Source organism: Penicillium mononematosum (genome assembly GCF_028829835.1).
Source record: "Penicillium mononematosum strain IBT 11891 chromosome Unknown utg000001l:1.0-4488741.0:1.0-4491989.0, whole genome shotgun sequence".
Taxonomy (NCBI): domain Eukaryota; kingdom Fungi; phylum Ascomycota; class Eurotiomycetes; order Eurotiales; family Aspergillaceae; genus Penicillium; species Penicillium mononematosum.
In genome coordinates, this window is record NW_026643271.1 from 3,899,027 (window position 1) to 3,917,966 (window position 18,940).

The 18,940-nt window shown below is 49.8% G+C and overlaps 8 protein-coding genes across 8 annotated transcripts; 5 read left to right on the forward strand and 3 right to left on the reverse strand.

Annotated features, from left to right (window-relative positions):
* Positions 1–142: 142 nt before the first annotated feature.
* On the forward strand, positions 143–3,428 carry N7519_001480 (glycoside hydrolase family 35 protein; the record flags this gene model as incomplete). Its single annotated transcript, XM_057288258.1, is given in 6 exon segments — positions 143–169; positions 180–944; positions 1,028–2,024; positions 2,076–2,369; positions 2,423–2,582; positions 2,639–3,428. 6 exon segments carry the CDS (start codon positions 143–145, stop codon positions 3,426–3,428), a joined length of 3,033 nt encoding a protein of 1,010 aa, XP_057154341.1.
* A 126-nt stretch (positions 3,429–3,554) lies between these two features.
* N7519_001481 (uncharacterized protein) lies at positions 3,555–4,479 on the forward strand (the record flags this gene model as incomplete). The annotated part of the gene is given in 4 exon segments (XM_057288259.1): positions 3,555–3,629; positions 3,649–4,115; positions 4,177–4,254; positions 4,308–4,479. The coding sequence occupies 4 exon segments, from the start codon at positions 3,555–3,557 to the stop codon at positions 4,477–4,479; spliced, it is 792 nt and encodes a 263-aa protein (XP_057154342.1).
* Positions 4,480–5,022: 543 nt separating this feature from the next.
* Positions 5,023–6,620, forward strand: N7519_001482 (Zn(II)2Cys6 transcription factor; the record flags this gene model as incomplete). Its single annotated transcript, XM_057288260.1, has 4 exons — positions 5,023–5,045; positions 5,107–5,483; positions 5,531–5,796; positions 5,847–6,620. The coding sequence occupies 4 exons, from the start codon at positions 5,023–5,025 to the stop codon at positions 6,618–6,620; spliced, it is 1,440 nt and encodes a 479-aa protein (XP_057154343.1).
* Positions 6,621–6,728: 108 nt separating this feature from the next.
* On the reverse strand, positions 6,729–8,528 carry N7519_001483 (uncharacterized protein; the record flags this gene model as incomplete). Its single annotated transcript, XM_057288261.1, has 2 exons — positions 6,729–8,280; positions 8,335–8,528. The coding sequence occupies 2 exons, from the start codon at positions 8,526–8,528 to the stop codon at positions 6,729–6,731; spliced, it is 1,746 nt and encodes a 581-aa protein (XP_057154344.1).
* A 644-nt stretch (positions 8,529–9,172) lies between these two features.
* On the reverse strand, positions 9,173–9,938 carry N7519_001484 (uncharacterized protein; the record flags this gene model as incomplete). Its single annotated transcript, XM_057288262.1, has 3 exons — positions 9,173–9,478; positions 9,527–9,867; positions 9,920–9,938. The coding sequence occupies 3 exons, from the start codon at positions 9,936–9,938 to the stop codon at positions 9,173–9,175; spliced, it is 666 nt and encodes a 221-aa protein (XP_057154345.1).
* A 482-nt stretch (positions 9,939–10,420) lies between these two features.
* N7519_001485 (DUF3237 domain-containing protein) lies at positions 10,421–11,070 on the forward strand (the record flags this gene model as incomplete). The annotated part of the gene is made up of 2 exons (XM_057288263.1): positions 10,421–10,693; positions 10,747–11,070. 2 exons carry the CDS (start codon positions 10,421–10,423, stop codon positions 11,068–11,070), a joined length of 597 nt encoding a protein of 198 aa, XP_057154346.1.
* Positions 11,071–11,565: 495 nt separating this feature from the next.
* N7519_001486 (uncharacterized protein) lies at positions 11,566–13,529 on the forward strand (the record flags this gene model as incomplete). The annotated part of the gene is made up of 8 exons (XM_057288264.1): positions 11,566–11,635; positions 11,685–11,755; positions 11,803–11,873; positions 11,927–12,218; positions 12,269–12,340; positions 12,393–13,085; positions 13,134–13,238; positions 13,284–13,529. The coding sequence occupies 8 exons, from the start codon at positions 11,566–11,568 to the stop codon at positions 13,527–13,529; spliced, it is 1,620 nt and encodes a 539-aa protein (XP_057154347.1).
* Positions 13,530–14,951: 1,422 nt separating this feature from the next.
* Positions 14,952–17,329, reverse strand: N7519_001487 (uncharacterized protein; the record flags this gene model as incomplete). The annotated part of the gene is made up of 4 exons (XM_057288265.1): positions 14,952–14,999; positions 15,058–15,428; positions 15,486–16,356; positions 16,418–17,329. The coding sequence occupies 4 exons, from the start codon at positions 17,327–17,329 to the stop codon at positions 14,952–14,954; spliced, it is 2,202 nt and encodes a 733-aa protein (XP_057154348.1).
* Between the last annotated feature and the right edge of the window lie 1,611 nt (positions 17,330–18,940).

Consider the following 18,940-nt stretch of genomic DNA (forward strand, 5'->3'; position numbering starts at 1 on the left):
GAAAATTAACAGCCGGTTGCTTGGACCCTGTCAAACGCCCCATTTACTCTAAATTCAGTCATTGAGAAACATAAATTAATCATGGCCACCCCGTCAATGCTGCAAAGCATTCGCGTAGTCAAAGCGCGGCCCACGACCCAAAATGACGCGCATCCTCAATTGCCTGCTAGTCCTCCTAGCTTGTCTTCGGAGTCTCATCCAAAGCAGACGATCAAGCCGTCACGCAATGGCCACTGCAAGATAATGGCCTAAACACGGTCGTGCAATGGGATCACTACAGCTTCCAAATAAACGGCCAACGCATATTCATCTTCTCCGGCGAATTCCACTATTGGCGCATCCCCGTCCCAGCACTATGGCGCGACATCCTCGAGAAAATCAAAGCAGCCGGCTTCACAGCCTTCGCCTTCTACTCCAGCTGGGCATACCACGCACCGAATAACACAACGGTGGACTTCACAACCGGCGCCCGCGATATCACCCCGATCTTCGAACTCGCCAAGGAATTGGGCATGTACATCATCGTCCGCCCCGGCCCGTACGTCAACGCTGAAGCCAATGCTGGCGGCTTCCCGTTGTGGGTGACTACGGGTGACTACGGCACCCTCCGCAATGATGATACCCGCTATACGAATGCTTGGACGCCGTACTTTGCCGAAGTCACGGAGATCACCAGTCGCTATCAGGTGACTGATGGTCATTACTCCATCGTTTATCAGATAGAGAATGAGTACGGGAATCAGTGGCTGGGTGATGCTACCCTGCGTGTACCGAATGAGACGGCCATTGCTTACATGGAGCTGCTCAAGGCCAATGCTCGTGAGAATGGTATTACCCTGCCGTTGACCGTAAATGACCCTAATATGAGAACGCACTCATGGGGAAAGGATTGGTCTGATGCGGGTGGGAATGTTGATGTTGCTGGTTTGGACTCCTATCCTTCGGTAGGTGCCTTTACGTCTATCCGGTGAAGAGAAGACGGTGAAACAAGAGAAGAGAGACAAATACTAATTTTCTTGTGTATCAGTGTTGGACTTGCGATATCAGCCAGTGCACCTCCACCAATGGCGCATATGTGCCCTTCCAGGTTCTCGAATACCATGATTACTTCCAAGAATCCCAGCCCAGCATGCCCGCTTTCATGCCTGAGTTCCAGGGCGGCTCGTACAACCCCTGGGGAGGACCAGAAGGCGGCTGCCCCGGTGATATCGGCGACGACTTTGCCAACCTGTTCTACCGCTGGAACATTGGCCAGCGCGTGACAGCCATGTCCTTGTACATGATGTTTGGTGGTCAAAACCCCGGTGCTATGGCTGCGCCGGTCACGGCTTCCAGTTACGATTACTCGGCGCCGATCTCAGAGGACCGGTCTATCTGGTCGAAATACCATGAGACCAAATTGCTGGCACTGTTCACTCGCTCTGCGAAGGATCTGACCATGACCGAGTTGGTGGGTAATGGAACGCAGTACACTGATAACCCCGCTGTGAGGGCTTATGAGCTCCGGAACCCGGAGACGAATGCTGCGTTCTATGCTACTTTCCACTCGAACACTTCCATCTCGACGAACGAGCCGTTCCATTTGAAGGTTAATACTTCGGTGGGTGCTCTGACGGTCCCTAAATATGCCAGCACTATTCGCTTGAATGGGCATCAATCGAAGATCATCGTTACGGACTTCACCTTCGGCTCGAAGACTCTGCTGTACTCCACAGCCGAGGTTCTGACATATGCTGTCTTCGATAAGAAGCCTACACTGGTTCTCTGGGTTCCGACTGGCGAGTCTGGCGAGTTCTCAATCAAGGGAGCCAAGAAGGGTTCTATCAAGAAATGCCAGGGATGTTCGCGGGTCAAGTTCATCAAAGAACATGGCGGTCTGACGACATCGTTCACGCAATCCGCCGGCATGACTGTTCTGGAATTTGACGATGGTGTCAGAGTTATCGTGCTTGATAGAACGTCGGCATATGACTTCTGGGCTCCTGCACTCACAAATGATCCATTCGTACCGGAGACAGAGAGTGGTACGTTCTCTTATCATGCCCTCATGCTCAAAAGACTAATTATCGTTGCAGTTCTCATCCAGGGTCCGTATCTCGTCCGCGATGCTAAGCTGTCAGGCTCCAAGCTAGCAATAACCGGCGATGTCGTCAACGCAACAACACTGGACATCTTTGCGCCGAAGGGTGTCAAGTCTGTGACCTGGAATGGAAAGAAGGTTGACACCCATTCGACCGAGTACGGCAGTCTCAAGGGCTCACTCCGTGCTCCGAAATCCATCAAACTGCCGGCTTTGGCTTCATGGAAATCTAAGGACAGTCTGCCAGAGCGGTTCACAGATTATGATGATTCTGGTGTGGCGTGGGTTGGTAAGTTACTGATATACAAGCACCACACGAGAAAAAGTAGCTGATCTTCGCAGATGCCAACCATATGACGACTCTAAACCCAAGAACCCCGACAAGTCTACCCGTCCTCTACGCCGACCAATACGGCTTCCACAACGGCGTCCGTCTGTGGCGCGGATACTTCAACGGAACGGCGACAGGAGCCTTCATCAACGTCCAAGGAGGATCTGCATTGTAAGTTCCACAACCAACCACATCAATCCAATATAATACTGACCAACTACTTACAGCGGCTGGTCCGCCTGGCTAAACGGCGAATTCCTCGCCTCCCACCTCGGCAACGCAACCACGTCCCAAGCAAACCTAACCCTGTCATTCACAGACGCAACCCTTCACACCGACACACCAAACGTCCTCCTAATTGTCCACGACGACACGGGCCACGACCAAACAACCGGCGCCCTCAACCCGCGCGGCATCATGGACGCAAACCTCCTCGGCTCGGATTCCGGCTTCACGCACTGGCGTCTAGCCGGGACCGCGGGCGGGGAGTCAGATCTGGACCCCGTGCGCGGCGTGTACAACGAGGACGGACTATTCGCCGAGCGTGTTGGATGGCATCTACCCGGCTTTGACGACTCAACCTGGGGAGAAGAGGGATCCACTAAGGATTCGACAACGTCTGTGCTTAGCTTCAAGGGCGCAACGGTTCGATTCTTCCGTACTACCATTCCCCTTGATATGCCTGCGCACACTGATGTGTCTATCTCGTTTGTTCTTTCTACGCCCGCTGGGGCGACGACGAAGTATCGGGCTCAGTTGTTTGTTAATGGGTACCAGTATGGAAGGTATAATCCTTATATTGGGAATCAGGTTGTTTATCCTGTTCCTGTGGGGATTTTGGATTACAAGGGGGAGAATACGATTGGTGTGGCGGTTTGGGCGCAAAGTGAGGAGGGGGCTAGTATTGGGATTGACTGGCGGGTGAATTATGTGGCTGATAGTTCGTTGGATGTTGCTTCGTGGGATACTAAGGATTTGAGGCCTGGATGGACTGAGGAGAGGGTGAAATATGCTTGAGTATGTGGGAGAGAAATTAGGAATCAAACTTTCTTGGTCAACATGCGATCACTGTGAAGTTACTCTTCTACCCTCACATTCTTTTTACTTTTTTGACCCTTTGCCCCCATCTCTAAGCTACCTGCCATGGATTCATCAATGGAATATCTCACCGATCTCGAGGGAACACAGGTCTCGTTTGATGCCGTTGCGGGAACCACCGTTTAACTTTCCTGCCCAGAAATGGATAATACTTGAGAAGCTCGGCGAAGAGTGGAATCGCCTAACAAAGGAAGACATCGCCGCGGAGATCGGGCCCTCAGATACCGCTGGCAAGTTCCTATGTCGACCTGCCAGTGAGGAAGACGACAACAGGCGCGCATTTTTACGCATTTACAAACAGGTTCCTATAGCTGGAACTGAAACGAAGAAGGCCGCCATACGGGCTAGCCAGGCCGTCGACACCCCTCCTGACCACCTAGAACTGATCGCTTTCCAGACATTCATGAAGCTAGACTGTGACGTTGTTCCTCGACTACTAGCCTATCAACAGCACCAGCAAGATCAGGACGAGGGTGTTCCTGGGGGATACATCACGTACGTTCTATGGGAAAAAGTCGCCGGCGAGTCTCTTAATTTGACCGAATTCTGGAGACTCCCCTTTGACGATCGCCAGGCCATCCGCGATAAGTTTCGCCAAGTCTATACGTATGGTTATCTGGTGACCACGGCGGTGACCACCGCGAAACATTGGGCTAACAGAGACCAGAAGGTTTTCACTGTGTGGGTACATGCCATCTATGGCTGGTCCATCGAAGATCATTTATGACAAGTCTAGTGGTCAAATGTGTGTCTATGCGAGATTATCCATATGGACTATGATAATCTAACTATCTCTAGGCACATCTGCGGATTCAAACACGCATGTCCGTTTGACGAACCTCAACAGTGGGATGATGTCAACTACTTCCAATACGGACTCATCCAACCCTCCGATAGCAGATTCGACTGGGAAGGGACACCACCCGAAACAGCGGATTGGATCGAAGATGTCGACGGCTGGACGTGGTGAATATGGAAACAACCACAGCGGGATACAGCGTGAAGTATGATCCGCCATCTTGTTCTTTCTTGGCTGGCTTAGTAGAAAAATATGAACCAGGTTGCTCGGGTGCTCATAGACGTAGGTCAGTTTCACGCACACATTGTCTCAGATTCAACAGACGGGGAAGAGGTCTCTGCTGGGGGATCACCGTCACCGTTCCCGCCATCTCTATGACCGCCATCTCCGTGATCCCATCCACCACACTACTGCAGACGCATAGCCATTAATTACTAGAATATGTAGAAAGGGAGTAATGGTAAATTAGCGGTGCAGAAGACGCTCGAAACTGAATATTGAAAATACAATTTGGCGCGGCTACTGCCGTACACCATGTGCCGACGCACTCCCCCGCTTTTGATAACACCGAGACCTCGATATCCTCCAGGGTGCTTGGGACAATGCTGACTACTTCTTCTTTCCTGAGGTCAGGAGCTCACAACATCCATTGACTAATATACAGGCCACGATAAGCACCGAGTGACTCAATTGACTCTCTGTCGCTAAACCTCCATGATCCAGCGGTCGCGCCGTGGGTAAGCGAATCCTCAACCCCCCTGATGTGCCTCGTTCAGGACCTATACTCAACTGGTTCAGGTGCTGGACCTGCAAAAGACGTCATAAAAAATGTGACGAGACCCGTCCTGTATGTGAGAGATGCACTCAAGCTGGCATGGCCTGCGAAGGATACGACACCCGCTTGATATGGGGCCCTTCTGACACAACAACTCCAAATACTGGCATGGTCTTAAACCCAGTTCGGCAGTCGCGGCCTCAACGGAGGTTAAGGCGTAGTAGGGTAGCCGATGTTCACCCCGGTGACTCGCTTGACCTTGGTGCGGAACTATCAGACTTGTATCAGGTTCCGTCGCCTGACCAGCTTGATCTTTTATGTCTTCAATATGGATCAAATGGTCAAGCTAGCACTGAGAACCTGCTAAGCGATGACATATCGAACCGATTAATGCAGAATTGTCAGTTTACTTTTACTCTGCCACAATGAAGCTAACGGAGTGGACAGTTTCCACCACAGGCTACCAGACCCTCACAGGAAGAGATGGGCAGGATGGTCTTTTCAAATCAGATATCCTGCCTTTGTGTAATAGCTGTGTCTCTTTGAGACAAGTCTGCCTCGCCTATCAAGCAAGTCTGGATACTGAGATGGTACACTTGACACCGATATATATGCAGTCCGCTCTATCACACTACTTCGACGACTTGAACACGCCGGAGAAGCTGGAACTGGATGCGACGCTTGCAACTGGAGTTCTTCTCTGCAGTCTTAGTGTAAGTAGTCTATTAGACCAGAGATCGAACCCTGATGCTAATACCCATAGATCAACTCCTTATACATCTGGACGCCTCTCCTGAAGGGGCTTCATGGAGTTCTCCAACACCGGGGCATCCTGACCACAGCTCAGCGATCTCCCCTAGAAGACCATCTACTTGAAGTGATTGCTCTCCTAGACATTCCGTCCTTCACACTCAACAGGATCACTCGATCGATGGAGATATGGAAGTTACATGTTTCCTCAAAAGGACAGGTTGGAATCGAGCAGACTTCGGGCCTGCCGTATTCATTGATCAACCTACTTGCAGGTCTAGGATCACCTGAAGCGGAGGAGGGTCTCCTGAGATGGACAGGTGAGCTGGGTGAAGAGTTCATCCAGATCCATCTGTGGGAAGCATTTCGATTTGCAGGCGTTCTTCACAATCGGGCACTTCTGGGCAATGACCAGGACACAAGTGCTCCAGTTGCGAGTCCAATGCCCCGATCTGAAGTTGTTCGCATAAAAATCTTTGCATCCGTCCAAGCAATAGTCGATTCTGGGGCATTCACCTTTCGGCAACCCCTCGCTCGGGCTATTTTCTACCCGTTGTTCATTGCCGGCTTGTTTGCCGAGAATTATCAGCAGCGAAGACTAACGCGCTTGGCCTTTCAGCATCTGATGGAAGATAGCCAGGAGCGGACAGATGGTAGTACGGAGAAAGTTGCTTTAGATATTGTCACCAATGTGTGGGAAACAGGAAAGGGACAAGGCCTGACGGCGAAGCTTGCGCTGGCTACAAAGTTTGCAGCTGAGTTGAACATTGAACTCCATTTATACTAGTTTAATAGCATATTGTACTCACAGTTTTATTGGTAATAGGTTGTTGATAAGTGTAGGAGCCGGTAATGCCGGGTTGGCTCTTTCTTAACATTGATCAAGGATACACTGCTAAGCTGCAACTGTCTCTCCAGCTCTAACCTCATCAGCCAGAACCGACTGGACATGCACGCCATCCAAAACCTCCATGTCCCTTGCTACATAACCTGCTTGATCAGGCTTCCACTCGAACGTGCCCATTCGATGTCTCTTGCCTGAAATGTCATCTATCGCCAACGTAAACTCTTCGTAGATGCCCATATCCATGATCTTCTGCATTCGGGAGTACTTGCGGACCTTTTCATCCTCGGCCTCAGTCACGACTTTATGAACGTCATTTTGGCCATACCGCATCCACGAGGCACCGTTGCTGACACGGGGCCAGGGATCTTTACCGTGGGAAAAGTCGATAAAGTGGTTGGCCATCGTTCTCGCAAGCTCCCGCTGACCCTCAGTCATATACTCGTCGAAGTTAAGAAACAGATATAGCAGATCGATGGCGTGATATGCGAGCCCTTTGAAAGGGCTCTCATGCGCGCAGACTTGATCGAAGTGGTACCCAAATGTCTGGGGTATGTTTGATCGATGAGATGCAACCCAGTTGTGGGCCTTGAATGTCGCATCACCGGCCATGTCTTCCATGCGCTTAACGAATTCGTCCTTGGGCAAATCTGGTGTGACTCCGTAAAGCTCGAGTATGGTGTCCGCGGCATCTACGCCAACCCGTGAAGCTATGCCAGCTCGGATAGTAGAGAAGTTGTCTTCGCAGAAGCTTTCGTAGAAGATCATGCCTTCATCGAGTGTGTCTCCGACCATGTACCCTTTGAGCCACGAAGCAGGTGAGGAGATGGCGTTAAAAGATGGTCTCACAGCGTGGAATACGCCATCGTCGCATGGATTTCCAGTTGCGTTGAAGATACCTTCTACATGGATCGTTGCATGGGAAACGACATCTTGAGGGACGTTTCGGAGTTGATCAAGTGCCGACGGCGAATCCGGATCAATGTGGAGATATTTGAGGAGTGCCCGGTAGTGCTTCTCGTGATGGCCTAACGTCCATGTGGGGATGGTGTTCAGATGACCAGACATTGCGATGGCCCGATGGAAAGGTGCCGGGTTCTGTGCAGCTATCTGATGAGACACGCTCATACCTCCGGCGGACTCTCCGTAGATGGTGACGTTGTCTGGGTCGCCGCCAAAGGAGGCGATGTAACGATTGACCCAATGGAGGGCAACCTGTTGATCGTAGAGGCCAAAGTTGCCCACACCTTCAAAGCCGTCGCGTTCCAGGTCAGCCTTGATCGTAGGAGAAGCCAAAAAGCCTCCCAGGCCAACACGGTAGTTGAAGTTGACGGCCACAATGGGGGTGTTACGATTTGCGGCGTGGGTGACAAAGTTGACGCAATCGAAAACGCCCTTGTTTGCACCGCCGAAGAGGAACGAGCCCCCGTGGATATAGGCCATAACTGGGAGTTTTGTGTTTGCATGTGTCGTCGGCGTCGTGATATTCATGACAAGACAGCTGAGCTCATCTTCGACTGGTTCTTCAAAATGGGGCGCAATAGCAACTGGGACGAGAGGGTCTTCAGCGATGTTGTATTCGGGTGGATTGGGTGCGCTGGGTCTGCAAATGGTCAGTGATAATTGGTCATTTGGGCCTTTCTGGTAGTAGTATTACCCTAGCTTTGTCCCATCGTGGAAGTTGCCTGGCCATGAGGTGTTCAATTGAGAGCGTGTCCATCTCTTGGATAATGTTGCGTAGGGAATGCCGCAGAATTGATGAACGTTGTTCGGGAAGCTGAGACCTTCGACAATTCCCAGGCCGTTGATCGAGAGCTTTGTCTTGCCGGTGGGAGTTTTGCTGGCTGGCATGGCTAAAAATCTGAATGGCTGCAGTGGACAGGAGTGTCTGGTCAAGATACAATGGCCAAGATGGTGCAGTGAATGACACCTTATCTATAGCTACCTACCTAAATACATTATTTACCCCCCTCTTTCTCGTCTCGTAGCAGTATCGTCAAATCGTCAAATCAATCTACGGCGAATAGCGCTAGTCCCAATGCAGTAAGCAGAGGAGCGCGCAAAACCGCGGGGACGATCAAGCCAGCATCTTCCGAGAATATACCAAGTCGATCTGCCGAAGGGGGAAATGCATGACGCGCTTTTACCTACCGGGAACAGAATAGTCAGGTAAGAGTTGTCCTTGACGTCTGCGGGACAACGTGAGCTTGGGACACAGAACAAGTTGACCTCGTTCAATATCACCATGATATGGCATGTACGTAGTTCTCTTGAGGTTACATGCTACCAAGGAGATGGATGAAGAAACTCTTGGTATTCAAACTAGGAAAGCAGGGCCTTTGGTAGATGCCTGCACTGGCAAACAAGCGCTCAGTCTGCCATAACAAGGCATCCATGTAAGATGGGATGATCTCAACAGTAGTAAACATTTACAACCCCCCTTCCAATATATGATTTAAATCCTACCCATCATTGCAGCGGCATCAACTTGTCTTTTACCTCACCATGTAATAAAATGTGGTACTTGTTGAGGAACTCGGACCCATGAGCCTTTTCTCATCCACCAACTTGAACCCATATTTCTCATAAAATCCGATATTCTTCTGGTTCGTGCATTCCAAGAAACAAGGTGAATCACCAAGCTGGTCGACCACCCATCTCATGATCGACCCGCCGACTCCCATTCCCTGCGTGTCAGGTCGGACTGCTGCAATCTCCAGATAGTAGAGCGAGTTGGGAGGATATCTGCTTTTGATCTGTTTGGCAGATGCATAATGCGTGTCCATCATGGTTTCAACTCGCTATCAATGAGTTAATCGGCATGTCCGTGACTTATCATCTCGTCTTACCTTTTGATCTGCAAATGGCTCCCTCGGTTTCACCCAGTACTGGTCCCAGAGCACTCTCAAGTAGGCGGGCCACCACAGAGGGTTTAACCACCGATACTGCGATTTAGGCGGGAACAAGAAACAAACGCCGAGACTAATAGGATTTTCATCCCCAGTGACAGCTTCCATCCCAATCCCGCGTACAGCATACTCGCGAACCCGCGCTTCTTGCCATTGCTGCAGGGCAGGTTGGAGGCTTTCCCAGCCTGGGCCGTTTGGGTTTCGGTTGAGCCAGCAGATGAGAGGATCTGAGGCAAAGGAAAGGCTGAGAGTCTTTGCAGCAGCTGATACTGACTGGGAGTCTTGTCGAATAGTCAGTGACTGTACTGTTTCTATCAGGGTGAGTGATCATACCGAGCTTCAAAGGTCGCATTTGTGCCGACTGTGCAGACTTAGCCATAATTCGTGAGGCAATGAAGTTGACGCCTTGGTTGAGAGAGCGAAGGAGGAAAGAAGAGTTTCAAGTCGAGATACCATTGCCGGCCATTGCCGCTCAGTGTTATAAAATCGGCTCCAAACAAACCATGAAGCCCTCACTCCTGACTGAGATCTCTGTCTAGGTCACTGATTCAGGCATCTGGACCCGCGCGCGACGACCTTCCAGAAGCGGCAAGTTAGTTCCGACGGACGGTACTAAGCCCGATTTGCAAGGTGGTGCCGCGCGTATCGTTTGGTGAGTGCGTTAGCTCAAATGATGAACGTTGTGTCTTATCGTAGTGAGCAGGTACAGGAGGAATCCGGGTTCCTTGTTGACAATTTACATAAATGACAAATTATCGGAAGGCTCTGGCAGGTATTGACTTACCTCTATCTCCCAACAGCAAGAAGCCTCACACACTGATACCCGTCGACACCATGACGAAAGAAGACTGCAAGGTCCACGAGAGCCCTGGCAATGCCTTGTATCCCGAGGTGCCTTCCATGAAAGCACCGTCACTGGAGTTTGTGTACCGTCTTGTTGCCAAAATGCACCCAACAGATGGGTACGATATCTCCAATGTCATGGGTACCGGAGTTAGTCGATCTATCGGCCACATTCAGTCCGGCACCGTTAAAGGCCCCGGCATAGAAGGCATCGTCGTGGAGAATAGCGGTGCCGACTGGGCCCAGCAAATCCACTCTAAAAAGGTAAGCAGTCTTTCTTCACTTTAGCTCTACGACTCGGTACCAAACATGTACAGATTTACTACACACTTGACGCGAGGTACAGCATCAAGACCTCAGACGGATACCACATCTTTGTCCAGGCCCGCGGTCTCTTCAGACCCGGCCCAGGGGTGACGTTTGATTTTGAGGAGTCTATGGATGCCAGTTACTCACAGGACCAAGTGGAGTACTTTACACATATCACGTTTGAGGCGGCGGGCGACGGACCGTATAACTGGATGAACGGGATCGTGGCTATTGGGGCCTTGCAATCGTACGGAGGCGCAGCCATTATTGACTGCTGGCGGTTGACAAACTTTCCTGGACAGAAGGTCGAGGATGTGCACGTGGGTAGATAGAACTATCTGGTTCTGGTATTACGGAAGATTTAGTGTTTTGAATCAAGTTCGTATCCGCTAGCTGCGAAGGCTTAGTCTGGGATGATCTCTGCCGTGTGTCAATTTGAATATCATTCCAATACCAATTGCGTAGGATATCACCTCCTATGGAGAATGTCTCAAAGGTCTAGATCTGCCACGATTCCCCCGCTTTCCCCGCATAGTCAAGTCTATATTCCAAGGTTAGCTGGTTAGAGAGGAGGCGTAATAAGCCAGGACGTCGTAACCTTGGAAGTATACTATCCTAACTGGCTATGGCAAAAACCTTACGCAGATTATAACGCTAACTTCATTCAGTAGGCCGTGCCGTCGCCCATTCGACGCTTATCAGCCTTGGAGATATCAACCTTGCGATAATCAACTACAAAAGAGCTGGCACTGAGAAGCCATGGAACAACAGAGAAGTCGTTTTCTGCTTATTGAGAAGAATCTCTCATTGCTCTTACCCCAGGCACAATGACTCGACACATTCAACCCCCTCCCCCGGAGTTCGCGATAGCCCCTGGCACCGTCCGTCTCATTCGAGGTCCGTGATCCCATTTCCAGCCCTTGGGCATGTATTGACGCACAATCAGAAGATGGCGAAGTCGAGGCACCGCAGCTCCTGCCACAGCCCATGCCCTCTGATGATCCGAACGACCCATTGGTAATTTACCTTCAGGGCCTTTCCATAACAGCAGCTGACTATTGAAGAATTGGAGTCGATCTCGGAAGTTGATGAATTTCATTCCCACCCTGGCTCTTACAGCCATCATCTTCACGCAGTAAGCGATCCTTTCAGACTCCACCCAGGCCCCTTAGCCAAGAATTATTCTAGGACATCCATGCCCATCATATTCTGGGTCCTCTGGATCCCCGAATTCGGCTGGAGCTACAGGCAACTCAACATCTCTCAAGCTATCAACTTTGTCGGTACAGCACTCGGCTGTCTCCTCTTCATCCCTCCCGCGGTAAAATACGGACGAAGATCGATGTACATTCTATCATCTGCCTTCATCCTCGCTACAGCCGTGTGGTCAGCTCGTATACATAGTCTTCCTGAACTGTACATCTCACAGTTGATCCTCGGTCTGGCCAGTGCGACAAACGAAACTATTGTTGAGATGACGGTAGGCAACGCTTCTCTGCTGGGTCATCTCTGCTGACTTTAGCTCGATAGATTGCGGATATGTACTTTGTCCACCAGCGTGGAACAGCGAACGGAGCTTACATGGTTATGGTGATGATCGGAGTAAGTCCAAATCCATCTCTAGAAACATGAGGCATTATCTGAGTAGAGCCAGAGCTTTCTCAGCCCCATAATTGCCGGATACATGGCAGCAGATGGCAACTGGAGATTATGCTACTGGGTAGCCTTCGCCGTCGAAGCCGTGCTGCTACTCTACTTCTGTCTCTTCTTTGAAGAGAGCAAGTACATCCCACGCATCGAAGCTCGTGTTCCCCAGGCCTCTTCAGAACGCCAAGGCTCCGCCAAAAAGATGGACTCTAGCTCAGCATCTGAGGATGTAGAGCCGATCACGCCTCAGATCACCAACGCAACCCATGCTATCAACCCAGAGATCCCGCTTCTCACCTGGCGACAGCGCATGCGGCTCGTCACAAAGTCTGACGAGAGTCTCTTACAAATTGCCTGGAACTCCATCCTCATTCTCTTCCGCTTCCCGGCTGTCATGTACACGGCCCTCACGTACGCATTCTGCCTCTGCTGGATCTCTGCACAGGCTTCTCTCGTCTCTATCGTGTTCACACAGCCTCCGTATAACTTTGGAACAGTTGGCGTGGGAAACATGAGTCTTGGTGTCTTTATCGGATGTATTCTTGGATCTTTCTGGGGTGCGCTTTCCGACCGAACTGTCTTCTGGTTCGCTCGAAGGAACTATGGTTACTATGAACCCGAGATGCGGCTTCAGCTTAACCACTTCCCTGCTGTGTCGATGGGCGGCGGGATTATCATGTTCGGAGTAACCGCTTCAAAGGTATGTTGGTTTTTCAGGTTTGGCTTGATGGTATGTTGACGATGGTAGGGAATGCACTGGATCTACCCGTCAGTGGGCGGCGCTATCTTCGGGTTCGGCCTTGGAGGCGTCAGTGACGTAGCACTCTGCGTACTGATCGACAGCTATCAAGCGGTGAGTCGTGCAGGACCCTTCATTCTTCCTATCTAATTTGATCAGCTTACTGGGGAGGCCTTTATTGGAGTGGCCTTTATCCGAAACTGCTTCAGCATCGCCATTTCTTTCGCTATCGTTCCATGGATGGACTCTCAAGGCGTGCAGAACATGTGTATCGTCATGGGTGTGTGGGCGACAGCAATGGGGTTTCTGCATGTGCCGCTGATTATATGGGGGAAGAAGCTTCGAGAGAAGACAGCGAATAAGTATCAGGAGATGGCCATGGAGAGAGCACTATCTCGGCATTGATAGCATTGTCGAGGAGAGTGCAACTCCTAGCTGCGAGGGCCCTGTTGATTAACCTGGATTAATAAAGGCAATATACGAGAAATTATAGCCTCGAATTCTGCTTCGAAGGACCGTCAGGGTGCTGCATGATGGAGTTGCTAGGGAAAGGGTTGGTCCTAAGGTCTAACGGCTATAGTAATTGAACGATTTCCAGCAATGTATTCAGATATTGAGGTATATTAGATTCAAAGGTGGAGAATCCAATATCAACCATGTTCCACTGGATTCTACCACGCATTCTAATAAAGTATGCTGTTCCTACCATGATATCAATGGTATGGAAAGGCAAGATTCCACTAATTACCCTTCCGATCCCGATATTCTCGGTTTCCCGATCCCTTCATTCCTCTCGGGTCTGTTCTTCATTTCGGACCGAGAAGGCATTCCGGCCTGGAGAATGTAGAAATACTTGCGAGGTCATGCCCTTAGGGAACATCCTGTCCCAACTAAGAGCAGACGTTCAGAACTTCTCGAGTGGGACTCTTCAATAATGTGAGTCTTTCTACCCAGCAACCCTCTCAATTACCTTTTAACAAATACGAAGCGCATATCTACTCCTACTCCCAGATCATCAAGAACAGCCTACAAGCTACAGCAACAGTGGAAGTATAACCACAAGGACGACATGAATTGACTTTGTGCACACAAGAACCGCCCATTAAACATAGCTACCAACACAGCAGCCGAAGAGATACCAAAAATGAGATGTCAAGACAGAATGCAACAAGGCTTAGACATTGGATTCAGAGCTTAGTGATAGATATGAAATGGGCCTAGAGATGACCATGAGGAACGATGTGCTAGAAGGACAGGAGAATAAAGAGAGAAAATAAAATGAAAGAACAAAACAATCCAGTAACCCACGCTCCCATAATACTCAATGACAATGACTCAGATGCACAGATGCAGAAAAAACAAAAAAGAACAGAGTTGGAAAGAAAAATCACGGCAGAGAAGTGAGGAATATGCACCGCCATACCGATTAGATGGTAGGAGGAACATTCATTAGATCAAGGTCTAAGACCAAATCCCCCAATTGAAGGAATATCTTAGGTTTTGGATGGACAGGGGCTAGCAGCGCCTGTCTAGAGACCGAGATTTTTCGAAAAAAAGAAAAAGGAGCCGCACCGATTTTGGGTTGGCGGAATATCCACCGAAAGCATGTATTGGTCAAGTCGCTCTGAATAGAGCATACACCAATCCATAGAATCAATTAAGATCCGCCGGACAGCACAGCTTCTGTTCATGCGATGAAAAAGAATCATCAAACACCTTATTTCGCCGGAATTGATGCATGTCTAGACAAGAATGCAGGCTCAGTGGATAGAAGGCCAGAGATGGATTTCAGGTCACTGAGCGATGCAAGAAACTCCCGCCCAAAACTTAAATGAAGTGTGTGTAGATCTTGGAATTCTCGTGAACTTCCATCTCCTGTACTGTTGTTAGTAATGACACAATTGAGGTATAAAAAAAGATGCAAGCAACTCACCATCTTAAAGTTATTAATCTCCTCCCGAATCTGCTGAGCAAGCAAGGGAGTGAGACGATTGCAAGTCGCAATTTCTCCACGTCGATCGTACTCGCCGCTAGGCCAGGTTTCGTGGAACTGGATGCGAGGACTGAAGACGATATTTCTACCGCCAACAGCTGACGGGGTGATGGGTGCACTCTTCGCTTCAGAGGACGAGAACCGCCCTGCGTTCGAGAGGAAGTAGTCCTCGCCGGCAATCTTCACCGACTCACTTTGCTGAGCTGGGGATCGTGCCGACTCATCGGGTGTGGGAGGAGCACTGGAGTGCGGTGAGTCACCACCGGCCAATGCATTCGCAGGCGAAGAGACGCCAAAGTCCGAGTGAGTTTCTAACAAAGTTAGTCAATATGCCAAAACGTCAAATATATTTGTGTGGAGATACGCACTCTTCAAGATACCCTTCCGGACCGCCGCCAGGATCTCCGCCCGCTCTCGGTCTCCTCCCACGATGCTCTTACGCGACTGGGAGTTCTCCGATGCGGCTCTTTCCCGAATGGAAGCGGATCGTCTGACCTCCGACGCATTGCCCTCAACCTTGGGGAATACAGTAGCCCCACGGGGTAAATCTGCGGGGTCGGGGTTGACAGCCACACTCTCCCGTTCTGCTTCGACGTTCACCACGGTGATTTGCGGAGGTGGAACTTCGGGGCCCGCATTTTCCATAGAATTGATGCTGGCCACTGATTTGGGACGGAACATGCCAACCAATGAGCGAGTGGAGCGCTTCATGCCCTTGCCCATCTTGCGAAGCATCATCGACGCCGACGAAGCGGTCGATGATACTGACAGGTTATCGGTGGACCCGGTGAAGAAGTGGCCTTGATGGGAGTAGATGCTTTCACCTAGTCCGCTCAATTCCTGCTGCTCGGCAATGGCGGCCTGTTCTGGGCCCAGTTGCTCCCTTAGAGCTTCACGGCGCGCCTGATCAGCAGCAAAGGCTTCCCGCTTGGCAGCATTGCTTTGTGCAGATGTCTTTAGGAGCTCGGAAGCACTGCCGAACGAGAAAGCCCGTCTCAAGCGTGATTTCCCAGGGCGCTTCGTGTCATTTTTCAAATCGGTGAGACGCTTCGCGGCGGGGGAATCCAGTGCAGGCGGTGCTTGCTTCTTTTGAGTCTCGGCTGGAGGGTTGGTTTTAGGGGCTTCTGGTTCGGTCGATACGGGTTGCGATAATGGCGATGGCTTGCTCGTGCGTTTTTCTTCTGCCTTGCCGGTCTTGCTAGTGACAGAGTTAGACTCCGATGGCGGCGCTTCTCGTGCCTGTAAAATAGATACCGTTAGCTCCTGCATTATTTTCCTGGGTCCTTGTAAATGGTCCTACCGAGGAGGCCGACGAGTGTGTCGAATGAACGCTACCCACACTGTCCCGCTGAGAGTGAGCGGAAGCAGGCCGTTGATTGGTATCGAATGAGATGAAGTCGTAGGAGCCCGATTGAGATGGCGAGGAAGACGGAGTTGGGAAATCAAGCGACAGGTTTGGGTACGCTGTGGCATCCATATTGCCCAGGCTTCGTCGTCTATATCGTTCAGGCTGGGCCCTATCGACATGAGATGAATCATCCACACTTGATACCCGGTTGTGGGCGTTTTGTCGAGCTGGTCGGGGCCCACCAAAATCATCGACAATCACGGTCGGAATAGGAGAGTGAGCAGGGGATGATGGCGCGGCGCCTTCCGCTCGTTGAGGGGTACGACGATACCGATTCGGTGAGGGTTTCGGGGAGGAGATGTTCATGATGGAAGGGGAGGGAAGGTTGGCTGTAGACAGGGGACGGAGCGGCTGGTCGCTCCTCGGCTGTCGTGAGGGAAGTGCGCTATCGTCCTTGGAAACATAGGAACGGGAGGAAGAGTTGGAGGAATTTGATACAGAACCAGCTGCAAGATGGGGGGATTGGGGGCTGGCACCGGTGTATGTCGGATTCACCGGCACTTGAGGGGTAGTAGGTGCGGAAAAGGTGCGATGTTCTGACCGGAGGTGTGGTGTCCAAGACTGCCGATTTTGGACGGTGGATTGGCCCATATTCGGGTTGTAGGCATAAGGAGCCACAACCTGGTGGCCTGCTCGATAACTCCCGGAATTACCAGCATTGAATGATGTCCAGGACATCGTCTGGATACGAGAGCCTTGATTCTGGGTTGGAGAAGAGAAGGTGCCTGATGAGGATGAAGGACGCGTCTGAAGCACCGGTACCGTGCCACTCTGTTGCGGGATTGTTTGAACCAACGCTGCCATATTGTTTTTTTCCGGCAAATTGTCAAAAGGGTAGGAATCACGAGCTGTCCAGGATCGTAATCAAAGGCAACTCGTAAATAAAATAAAAAAGGAGATAGATATGAGCCCGAGGTGTGTTCGCGTCAAATAGGGATCCGAGGAACGAAATGGGATGCTGTGATCAAGGAGCTGTCAGTTATCCATCACAAAGTAAAATAAGAACTCTCACGTTCAATGCAGTATGGAAGGTGGAGTTGGTAAGGAAAGGGGGTCGTGCTTTGCTTTTTTTCTTCTTTCTTTTGCCGTGCACGTTGGGAGGATAAGGGACCGCGTCAGCCAGGGGGTAACGATACCTGTTCTAAAGTAACGTGGACATAGGCTATAGTGATACAACGATTAAAAAACAAGAAAAAAGGACGCTCGATGCCAGAAGAATGAAACTCGAAACCAGGCGAGTTCGAAGAAACGAAAGGAGGTAAGATGGGCAAAAAAAAAAAAGAGGGAGAGATCCCCAGGATGATGAGACGTCTCTAGAATAGGAGAGCCATGTACAAGAAAAAAGAAAGAGAGAGAGTAAACAGAAATAACCCCGGAACCCTTCAAATGACAACACTATGTGTTCACTTCAGGAGTGGGAGGAGAGAAAGAGAAGATGAGAGAAGGGGAAAATAGGAGGGGGGGGGGATGTTCCGGAGAGATCGTAGGCGTGGACGGTACGGGGTAGATTAGGTCCGGGTAGTCCAAAATGGAGAATTGAATTGAATCAAAAAGTGAAATGGAGAGTCAATATAGTATGTTGTAGACTGTTGTAGAATACTAAATAAAATAGGCAGAGAAAAAAAAAAGAGAGAAAACCTGTCATTTCTTAAGTTATGCTTATGCGTCTCTTTGCATGATACAGCCCTGGAGGAGTACAACATTCTCCATGTATTAATGACTTACAATCCACTACTCCGTATGGTGTCAACATACTACATAGTATATCTATTATTTACTGACTATTTACTGTTTAACGTATACTATACTATATATTATGTACTTCTACTTTTTCTTCTACTATATTGTAGAATATACTCAAAATTGATTCACCTCCTGAAGCCATTCATAAAAGGATAAAAAGGGGGACCTCCAAATTTATGTGCCAATCATAGTTCTCCCCTTAATGCTCCATTTTGATATTCTTAGACATCTCCATAGTCATTCTATTCTAAGCCAAAATACTAAAATATTCCAAAACTGTAGTAAAAAAAAACTATTCCATTTATTCCAAGGTCCTCGATACTCTGTACGTACATACTTTGTACCTTACAATAATGTGTCAAACTGAAAACTGACGCAAGGCAACCTTTTATAGAGAACGTGGGAGGAATTACCTACTCCGTACTCCATAGATAACTGGGGATCCGATCGGCCGTGTCCCGCGATTTGCGCCTGCACCAAAGTGTGACGCTATTTTGAATCCACATGCGTTCGAAACATCTTGGAGAAAAAAAAAATGTACTACGTACTTATCCTATACTCCGTTTTCTTCCAATTTGTCTACCTAGGTAAATATTAAAGCCCTAATTTGACAATTTCATAAAAAGAGCTCCCCGCTTAATCCGAACTTTGGGAGAGTCCGAGCTATTTCCA